This window comes from Rutidosis leptorrhynchoides, chromosome 10, assembly GCF_046630445.1.
Source record: "Rutidosis leptorrhynchoides isolate AG116_Rl617_1_P2 chromosome 10, CSIRO_AGI_Rlap_v1, whole genome shotgun sequence".
Classification (NCBI taxonomy): Eukaryota; Viridiplantae; Streptophyta; class Magnoliopsida; order Asterales; family Asteraceae; genus Rutidosis; species Rutidosis leptorrhynchoides.
Genome location: NC_092342.1, coordinates 117,287,340 through 117,298,927, shown reverse-complemented (window position 1 = coordinate 117,298,927; position 11,588 = coordinate 117,287,340). Strand labels below are relative to the sequence as shown.

Sequence of the window (11,588 nt, the reverse complement as noted above, 5' to 3'; positions counted from 1 at the left end):
GACACGGTGGAGACTTTCATGGAATATGGGATTGAGACTACGACTGGAATGGAATTGCTCCGTTGATAGTGAAATGTCCCGTTCTTATTGATTAAAAACGTTCCATATTAATTGATTTCGTTGCGAGGTTTTGACCTCTATAGTTTTTTCAAAGACTGCATTCATTTTTAAAACAAACCATAACCTTTATTTCATAAATAAAGGTTTAAAAAGCTTTACGTAGATTATCAAATAATGATAATCTAAAATATCCTGTTTACACATGACCATTACATAATGGTTTACAATACAAATATGTTACATCGAAATCAGTTTCTTGAATGCAGTTTTTACACAATATCATACAAACATGGACTCCAGATCTTGTCCTTATTTTAGTATGCAACAGCGGAAGCTCTTAGTATTCACCTGAGAATAAACATGCTTTAAACGTCAACAAAAATGTTGGTGAGTTATAGGTTTAACCTATATATATCAAATCGTAACAATAGACCACAAGATTTCATATTTCAATACACATCCCATATATAGAGATAAAAATCATTCATATGGTGAACACCTGGTAACCGACATTAACAAGATGCATATTTAAGAATATCCCCATCATTCTGGGACACCCTTCGGATATGATATAAATTTCGAAGTACTAAAGCATCCGGTACTTTGGATGGGGTTTGTTAGGCCCAATAGATCTATCTTTAGGATTCGCGTCAATTAGGGTGTCTGTTCCCTAATTCTTTGATTACCAGACTTAATAAAAAGGGGCATATTCGATTTCGATAATTCAACCATAGAATGTAGTTTCACGTACTTGTGTCTATTTTGTAAATCATTTATAAAACCCGCATGTATTCTCATCCCAAAAATATTAGATTTTAAAAGTGGGACTATAACTCACTTTCACAGATTTTTACTTCGTCGGGAAGTAAGACTTGGCCACTGGTTAATTCACAAACCTATAACAATATATACATATATATCAAAGTATGTTCAAAATATATTTACAAAACTTTTAATACATTTTGATGTTTTAAGTTTATTAAGTCAGTTGTCCTCGTTAGTAACCTACAACTAGTTGTCCACAGTTAGATGTACAGAAATAAATCGATAAATATTATCTTGAATTAATCCACGACCCAGTGTATACGTATCTCAGTATTGATCACAACTCAAACTATATATATATTTTGGAATCAACCTCTACCCTGTATAGCTAACTCCAACATTCACATATAGAGTGTCTATGGTTGTTCCGCTATATATATATAGATGGGTCGACATGATAGGTCGAAACATTGTATATGTGTCTATGGTATCTCAAGATTACATAATATACAATATAAGTTGATTAGGTTATGGTTGGAATAGATTTATTACTAACTTTCACGTAGGTAAAATGAGTAGTTTTTATCAATCTTGTTTTACTCGCCATTTCTTCGTTTCTAATCCGTTTTGAGTGATTCCAGTGGCCATGGTTTTGTATTGAACTTAACTTTATGAATCTAAATAGAAAAAGTATAAGTTTATAGTCAGAAATACAAGTTACAAGTCGTTTTTGAAAGAGGTAGTCATTTCCATCGAAAGAACGACATCTTGATGACCATTTTGAAAAACGTACTTTCACTTTGAGTTTTTCCATGATTTTTGGATATAGTTTCATGTTCATAAGAAAAATCATTTTTCCAGAAGTATAGCTTTTAAATCAAAGTTCTTCTTAGCTTTTAATTATCCCAACCAAAACAGCCCCCGGTTTTACTACGACGGCGTATATCCAGTTTTATGGTGTTTATCGTGTTTTCGGGTTTTAAATCATTAAGTTAGCATATCATATAGATATAGAACATGTGTTTAGTTGATTTTAAAAGTCTAGTTAGAAGGATTAACTTTATTTGCGAACAAGTTTAGAATTAACTAAACTATGTTCTAGTGATTACAAGTTTATAACGTTGAATAAGACAGCTTTTTATGTATGAATCGAATGATGTTATGAACATCATTACTACCTCAAGTTCCTTGGATAAACCTACTGGAAATGATAAAAATGGATCTAGCTTCAAAGGATCTTTGGATGGTTTGAAAGTTCTTGAAGCAGAATCATGACACGAAAACAATTTCAAGTAAGATTTCCACTCGAAATAAGATTGTTATAGTTATAGAAATTGAATTAAAGTTTGAATATGATTATTACATTGTATTATAAAGATAACCTACTGTAAGTAACAAAAGTTTCTTGATCTTGGATGATTACTTGGAATGGATTTAGAAAACTTGGAAGTAAACTTGCAATCTTGGAAGTATTCTTGATTTTATGAAACTAGAACTTTTGGAATTTATGAAGAACACTTAGAACTTAAAGATAGAACTTGAGAGAGATCAATTAGATGAAGAAAATTGAAGAATGAAAGTGTTTGTAGGTGTTTTTGGTCGTTGGTGTATGGATTGGATATAAAGGATATGTAATTTTATTTTCATGTAAATAAGTCATGAATGATTACTCATATTTTTGTAATTTTATGAGATATTTCATGCTAGTTGTAAAATGATGGTTCCCACATGTGTTAGGTGACTCACATGGGCTGCTAAGAGCTGATCATTGGAGTGTATATACCAATAGTACATACATCTAAAAGCTGTGTATTGTACGAGTATGAATACGGGTGCATACGAGTAGAATTGTTGATGAAACTGAACGAGGATGTAATTGTAAGCATTTTTGTTAAGTAGAAGTATTTTGATAAGTGTCTTGAAGTCTTTCAAAAGTGTATGAATACATATTAAAACACTACATGTATATACATTTTAACAGAGTCGTTAAGTTATCGTTAGTCGTTACATGTAAGTGTTGTTTTGAAACCTTTAGGTTAACGATCTTGTTAAATGTTGTTAACCTAATGTTCATAAAAGCTTCTGGGGGTTAAGTTAAGTATCCTACGTACTTAATGATACGTTTTAACATATAAATGAAAGTAATTAACATGTAGGGAGTCCCCAGAGTATAATATAGCTCGGTACGCACAAATACACAGTTTCGTGAAAACACAAAGCACAAAAGCAAGTCGAAAAAGTCAGGTCGTTACAAGTAGGCTTCCTTCCTTTTACTTATCTCGGGCTCCCCATCGGTCAAAAAATGAGAAATATTCGTGAATGGGAATCGATTATAGAAAAGTTTCACTCGAGATTGGAGGATTAGAAGGCAAAAATGTTGTCTTTTGGGGGTCGTCTTACCCTATTAAAGTCCGTACTTAGTAGTTTACCGTTGTATGCCTTCTCCCTATTCTGTGCGCCTTCGTGTGTTGTGAACTTGCTAGAAGGTACGAGACGCAATTTCTTTTAAGGCGGGTCAGGAGATAATACAAAGATCTCATGGGTCAAATGGGAAAACATTTTATTACCTTATGAGGGTGGGAGTCTCAACATAGGATCGTTGAAAGCAAAAAATCTTTCGTTACTTGGGAGGTGGTGGTGGCGGTTTCGTAATGAAACCAACACCCTTTGGTTCAATATTATCAAAAGCATTTATGGGAGGGATGGGGGATGGGAGCTCATGGTTTATGTAATGTTCGCCACAGGTCATCCACGTGGCTCGGCATTTGTGATATTGGGAGAAATATTGAGGCGCTTGGCATTTCCTTCTCCAACTCTTTTATCAAAACAATCAGTTTAGGGAACGACACCGCCTTCTGGAATGATCAATGGTTCAGCAACAAGCCTTTTTGTGAGAAATACAACAGATTGTTTAGGCTCGAATCGATTAAGGAGATGACAATTGATAAGAGGCTGATCAAAGAGGATGGATGCAATTGGTCAGGTTCGTGGCTTTGGAATCGTACACCAACAGGTCGCACATTAGATGAATTAAATTCGCTACTCTCAGAGCTGCAGGCGTTCAAGTTTGCAAATAATCAAAATGATAGCTGGAAGTGGAATTTAAGTAACAATGGTATCTTTTGCACATCCAAGTTAACGTCGATAATTAATCACAAACTGCTACCTGCTTTCTCTTGACAACAAAACTCTACTTAATCCGCTGTTACCTCAGAAGATAGGAATTTTTGTTTAGCGTACTCGTTTGGGGCGACTCCATGTTTTAACAGAATTAGATAAGAGAGGAATTGAAATGTCCCGTTCTTATTGATTAAAAACGTTCCATATTAATTGATTTCGTTGCGAGGTTTTGACCTCTATATGAGATGTTTTTCAAAGACTGCATTCATTTTTAAAACAAACCATAACCTTTATTTCATAAATAAAGGTTTAAAAAAGCTTTACGTAGATTATCAAATAATGATAATCTAAAATATCCTGTTTACACACGACCATTACATAATGGTTTACAATACAAATATGTTACATCGAAATCAGTTTCTTGAATGCAGTTTTTACACAATATCATACAAACATGGACTCCAAATCTTGTCCTTAATTTAGTATGCAACAGCGGAAGCTCTTAGTATTCACCTGAGAATAAACATGCTTTAAACGTCAACAAAAATGTTGGTGAGTTATAGGTTTAACCAATATATATCAAATCGTAACAATAGACCACAAGATTTCATATTTCAATACACATCCCATACATAGAGATAAAAATCATTCATATGGTGAACACCTGGTAACCGACATTAACAAGATGCATATATAAGAATATCCCCATCATTCCGGGACACCCTTCGGATATGATATAAATTTCGAAGTACTAAAGCATCCGGTACTTTGGATGGGGTTTGTTAGGCCCAATAGATCTATCTTTAGGATTCACGTCAATTAGGGTGTCTGTTCCCTAATTCTTAGATTACCAGACTTAATAAAATGGGGCATATTCGATTTCAATAATTTAACCATAGAATGTAGTTTCACGTACTTGTGTCTATTTTGTAGATCATTTATAAAACCTGCATGTATTCTCATCCCAAAAATATTAAATTTTAAAAGTGGGACTATAACTCACTTTCACAGATTTTTACTTCGTCGGGAAGTAAGACTTGGCCACTGGTTGATTCACGAACCTATAACAATATATACATATATATCAAAGTATGTTCAAAATATATTTACAACACTTTTAATATATTTTGATGTTTTAAGTTTATTAAGTCAGCTGTCCTCGTTAGTAACCTACAACTAGTTGTCCACAGTTAGATGTACTGAAATAAATCGATAAATATTATGTTGAATCAATCCACGACCCAGTGTATACGTATCCCAGTATTGATCACAACTCAAACTATATATATTTTGGAATCAACCTCAACCCTGTATAGCTAACTCCAACATTCACATATAGAGTGTCTATGGTTGTTCCGAAATATATATAGATGTGTCGACATGATAGGTCGAAACATTGTATATGTGTCTATGGTATCTCAAGATTACATAATATACAATACAAGTTGATTAAGTTATGGTTGGAATAGATTTGTTACCAATTTTCACGTAGCTAAAATGAGAAAATTTATCCAATCTTGTTTTACCCATAACTTCTTCATTTTAAATCCGTTTTGAGTGAATAAAATTGCTATGGTTTCATATTGAACTCTATTTTATGAATCTAAACAGAAAAAGTATAGGTTTATGGTCGGAAAACTAAGTTACAAGTCATTTTTTTAAAGGTAGTCATTTCAGTCGAAAGAACGACGTCTAGATGACCATTTTAGAAAACATACTTCCACTTTGAGTTTAACCATAATTTTTGGATATACTTTCATGTTCATAATAAAAATCATTTTCCCAGAATAACAACTTTTAAATCAAAGTTTATCATAGTTTTTAATTAACTAACCCAAAACAGCCCGCGGTGTTACTACGACGGCGTAAATCTGATTTTACGGTGTTTTTCGTGTTTCCAGGTTTTAAATCATTAAGTTAGCATATCATATAGATATAGAACATGTGTTTAGTTGATTTTAAAAGTCAAGTTAGAAGGATTAACTTTTATTTGCGAACAAGTTTAGAATTAACTAAACTATGTTCTAGTGATTACAAGTTTAAACCTTCGAATAAGATAGCTTTATATGTATGAATCGAATGATGTTATGAACATCATTACTACCTCAAGTTCCTTGGATAAACCTACTGGAAATGAGAAAAAATAGATCTAGCTTCAAAGGATCCTTGGATGGCTTGAAAGTTCTTGAAGCAGAATCATGACACGAAAACAATTTCAAGTAAGATTTCCACTCGAAATAAGATTGTTATAGTTATAGAAATTGAATTAAAGTTTGAATATGATTATTACCTTGTATTAGAAAGATAACCTACTGTAAGTAACAAAGGTTTCTTGATCTTGGATGATTACTTGGAATGGATTTAGAAAACTTGGAAGTAAACTTGCAATCTTGGAAGTATTCTTGATTTTATGAAACTAGAACTTTTGGAATTTATGAAGAACACTTAGAAGTTGAAGATAGAACTTGAGAGAGATCAATTAGATGAAGAAAATTAAAGAATGAAAGTGTTTGTAGGTGTTTTTGGTCGTTGGTGTATTGATTAGATATAAAGGATATGTAATTTTGTTTTCATGTAAATAAGTCATGAATGATTACTCATATTTTTGTAATTTTATGAGATATTTCATGCTAGTTGCCAAATGATGGTTCCCACATGTGTTAGGTGACTCACATGGGCTGCTAAGAGCTGATCATTGGAGTGTATATACCAATAGTACATACATCTAAAGCTGTGTATTGTACGAGTACGAATACGGGTGCATACGAGTAGAATTGTTGATGAAACTGAACGAGGATGTAATTGTAAGCATTTTTGTTAAGTAGAAGTATTTTGATAAGTGTCTTGAAGTCTTTCAAAAGTGTATGAATACATATTAAAACACTACATGTATATACATTTTAACTGAGTCGTTAAGTCATCGTTAGTCGTTACATGTAAGTGTTGTTTTGAAACCTTTAGGTTAACGATCTTGTTAAGTGTTGTTAACCCAATGTTTATAATATCAAATGAGATTTTAAATTATTATATTATCATGATATTATGATGTATAAATATCTCTTAATATGATATATATATATACATTAAATGTCGTTACAACGATAATCGTTACATATATGTCTCGTTTCAAAATCATTAAGTTAGTAGTCTTGTTTTTACATATGTAGTTCATTGTTAATATACTTAATGATATGTTTACTTATCATAATATCATGTTAACTATATATATATATATATATATATATATATATATATATATATATATATATATATATATATATATATATATATATATATATATATATATATATATATATATATATATATATATATATCCATATATATGTCATCATATAGTTTTTACAAGTTTTAACGTTCGTGAATCACCGGTCAACTTGGGTGGTCAATTGTCTATATGAAACCTATTTCAATTAATCAAGTCTTAACAAGTTTGATTGCTTAACATGTTGGAAACACTTAATCATGTAAATAACAATTTCATTTAATATATATATCAACATGGAAAAGTTCGGGTCACTACAGGAATCGACTTGGATACACTAAGATGTCAAGTATGCGATGAGGGTCTCGAGACTGTTAAGCACACTCTACACCAATGCAAATTCGCACAAGAAGTTTGGACTAGAGTTCTCAAATGGTGGGGCGTAAGTAGCCAAACAATCCCAAGCTTAGAAGATTTATTGGAGGGTAAATCGGACCCTGCTAGACAAGACCGCCCTTCATTGTTATGGCAAGCAATCACTTGGTCATCTATCTACCTTATTTGGAAATACAGAAATCATGCCATCTTTCGGAAGAAAAAAGGTCTTGGCCCAATGGCCCTCAACGAAATACAAATAAAATCGTATCAATGGATCTCAAACCGCTCTAGTAAGATCGCACTCGATTGGAATCAGTGGCTCCTCAATACAAAGTCTTTTGACGATCATGGTTAAAAACCCATCGTGATGTTTTTCTTCTTTAGCTTTCGATTTCTTTTGTAGCTCCATAGTTTTCTAGTACTGTTTTCCTATTCCTTTCACATGCATTATTGACTCATATGCCTTTCTTGTATTGTATAATTTTCTAATTTAATATAAGTTGTTTGCCTTTCTAAAAAAAAAAAATGTGGAGCTAAGAATTCGAGAAGTCAAGACTCAAGACTATCCAATCTCAAGAATGAAGATATTAGTTGTTATTTTTAGTTTTATTAATAATGTGCATAATGGTTATGTCTATATTATGTATTACCAGTTTAAGTGTTTGTAATTTCCTCCTGCTCAAACTGCGGGGGAGTATTAGACTATTAGTGTAGGTTTAACCCAATTATATATATGGGCTAGGTCCGCTAGGGTTTAGGTATGTGATTAGAGTTGTAATATGTATCTTGTACTCTATAAATATCGATCAATTACATAATGCCTACGGGGTTTATTCTATTATTCTACAGAGTGGACCTCTGGCCAATAAGTAGGAAAATTATTTTTAAAAAATAAATAAAATAAAAAATAAAACTGAGACATCATTAAAATAGTAGAATCAAATTTTCATGGGTTTTAAATCCTGTCTGAAATTCAATTTAGACTCAAAGCGGTAGTCAAGACACCACCAAGTAACAATAACAATAACAATTTATAAATGGCTTATTCTATTTAACGATATACGGAGTATCTTTTTGACAAATTAGTTTCTTTCAATTATTTTATTTTTTAGGTGATTACAAACACTAATTATTAATGTATTAGTAACACTAATTTGGTTAGTATAATTCATTAATTTTAAACAAATTTTGTGACTTTTTCTAAAATGTGTCTAGATCTTGTCCACTGGTTTCAATTGGCCAAAATCGGACTACGTATATGACTCAAACTTTATGAATCTAGAAAACATATTCTAGATCCAATACATCTTTCACATAAGACTTAACTTTGTAGTTTATAACCTTTTGGCAGAGCACCATAATAACGAGTTTGTAAGTAAAAGAATTCAAGATATTCTACAAGTATTTTATAATTTTCTCCACAAGAAGGTTTCGATCATTTAAATCAAACCATAAAAAAATCTTGTCATATCAACAATGTCGTGGCGGAGATGGGTTAAGCCAGAGGTTTTCTTTTTATTTATTTATTTATTTATTTATTATTATTATTTATTTTTTTTTATTTATTTATTTTTTTTTTGCGATCATTCATAACTTCTAACATTTTCTACGAAAATATTTGGACACGTTGATTTTGGACACGTTGATTTTAAACTTCTAATAGAATTATTTTTATTAAAATCAAGTTTATAAATAAAAGCATATAAAAACTGAAAATCAGAATCTGTTGCATATCGTTTTCCCTACCTGTTGCCGATTGAAGTAATTCATAGAAATCAGAATCTTTATCACATGAATGAATCCAAAATCGGTTTAACATCTCTTTCATTTTTTATTTATTTATTATATTTCTGTCCTTGATAAACAAAAGCTGTCGATCAACTAGGTTATTTAATTGTTGTAATTCAGTGTAAGTGATAGAAATAAACCCACATTATCCTTTAACAACTACATGTATCTTTAACAGCCTATGTATGATTGAATTTTAAACAGAAATTAAGAAGAAAAACACGATATCCCCTGTTCTTCATTTTTTTTCTTCAGCCAAGTCTCGAATTTAAATCAATTCTCAAAAAGTAATAATGCAATTGTGTTAGGATTACTCTAGTTGAACTTTCTGTAAAGTCTCAACTTCCAATTTTTCAAAACAATATCGAATTCGTGAGTCAAAGTTTAAATTACAAAAGTCAACAGTTTTGTTCATCGTGAAATCCGTAATCATATTGATGTTTTTGGATCAATTGATGATTCAAGGAGTTTCTAAGATCGATTTACCATCTATTTCAAGAAGAAACTTTAGTCTAAAAACGTCTTAATAATTGGATCAAATTTTGAGTTGTGTTTATGCTTAGCGACGGTACAGCAAGTTTTTATTTTTGTTTGTTGTTTATTATCTGTTGAACAAAAGAATCCAACACAGGCCAATTATAATTCGATTTCAAGTCTTAATCCAATTGGTAAGTCGCGGATGTGTTTGTATTTTGGTCCTCTGGTTGAGTTTTTTTTTGTTGAAGAAGATGAATGAGAAAGGGGAAACAAAACAGACAAGTTATATATAATTGTGTTGAGTATATAATCAGAAAAACAAACTTGGATTGATGGTTAAGGGTGCTAGCGGGTGAGCGAGTGGTCACGGGTTTGAGCCCGGGCATGGTCTGTTTTTTTTTTTGAAAATCTTTCTTTTGAGGTAATTTTTATGTATTTACTTATTATTATTATTATTAATATTACTTATTAGTATTAATTGTTATCATTATTATTAATATGATTATTATTGTTATGATTATTATTGTTATTGTTATTAATATTAGTATTATAATTATTATTGTTATTAATATTACTGATATAAGTAGTAATTATCAATTGTTATTATTATTAGGTATTAATAATATTATGATTATTATTATTATCATTTTGCTATCAAGTAACATCATAAAGTATTATTAATGTTATTATTAGTATTATTAATATCAATATAAGTATTATTATGATTAGAATTATTATTATGATGGTTATTATGAAAATAAAACAAACTATTATTACTATGATTAATATTAGTATTAGTATCGTTGTAGACTTATTATTATTATTATTATTAACAAAGGTATTATTATTAAGATTATCATTAGTAATAAGATTTTTATAATAATTATTATTATTAAGTATTATGTATTATTATCAAAATTATTATTTTCATTATCATTATTATTAAACTTTTCATTTTATTAAGAACTACTGTTATTATCATTATTGTAAGATTTATCATTAAAACTGTCATTAATAATATTATTAATAAAATCATTAATATTATTATTATTATTATTATTATTAACACTAGTATTATCATTATCATTATTTTAATCACTACTAATATATTTTAAGAATTAATATAATTACTATTTTAACAAACAAATGAAATACATACATATAAAATATTTGATACATATAACATAACAAAAGTTATATTTTTATATAGTAACAATGAAATATATAAATTAATAATATAAAAATTAAATCATTAATAATATATATACATTTTTTCGATTACAAGTATATGTTTTAATATATATATATATATATATATATATATATATATATATATATATATATACGAATGCTATAGGTTCGTGAATCCAAGGCCAACCCTACGTTTGTTCAATGTCGTCATATGTATTTTTACTGCAAAATACAGTATTGTGAGTTTCATTTGCTCCCTTTTTAAATGCTTTTGCAATATATATTTTTGAGACTGAGAATACATGCGCTGCTTTTATAAATGTTTGACGAAATAGACACAAGGACTCGAAAATTACATTCTATGGTTGGATTATCGAATCGAATATCACCCTTTTAGCCCGGTAACCTAAGAATTAGGGAACAGACACCCTAATTGACGCGAATCCTAAAGGTAGATCTACGGGCACTAACTCCCCCCATACTGGAAGATGGTATGCTTTAGTACTTCGAGTTTATATTATACAGATGGATTTCTGTTTTGGGGATATTCTATATGCATGATGTTAATGTCGGTTACCAGGTGTTC

At 30.2% G+C, this 11,588-nt stretch overlaps 1 protein-coding gene across 1 annotated transcript; it reads left to right on the top strand.

The window, feature by feature from the left end:
- The first annotated feature begins 3,534 nt into the window (after nt 1-3,534).
- Nucleotides 3,535-7,901, top strand: LOC139870569 (uncharacterized). Its single transcript, XM_071858351.1, has 2 exons — nt 3,535-3,940; nt 7,489-7,901. The coding sequence occupies exons 1-2, from the start codon at nt 3,535-3,537 to the stop codon at nt 7,899-7,901; spliced, it is 819 nt and encodes a 272-aa protein (XP_071714452.1).
- Nucleotides 7,902-11,588: the final 3,687 nt, after the last annotated feature.

What these genes read in the sequence shown, in the direction of transcription:
- LOC139870569 (XM_071858351.1), top strand. Translation starts at nt 3,535, where the DNA reads ATGGGAGCTCATGGTTTATGTAATGTTCGCCACAGGTCATCCACGTGG. An exon ending in GTGGAATTTAAGTAACAATG is followed by an intron (nt 3,941 to 7,488) that starts GTATCTTTTGCA and finishes GGGTCACTACAG; the next exon opens with GAATCGACTTGGATACACTA.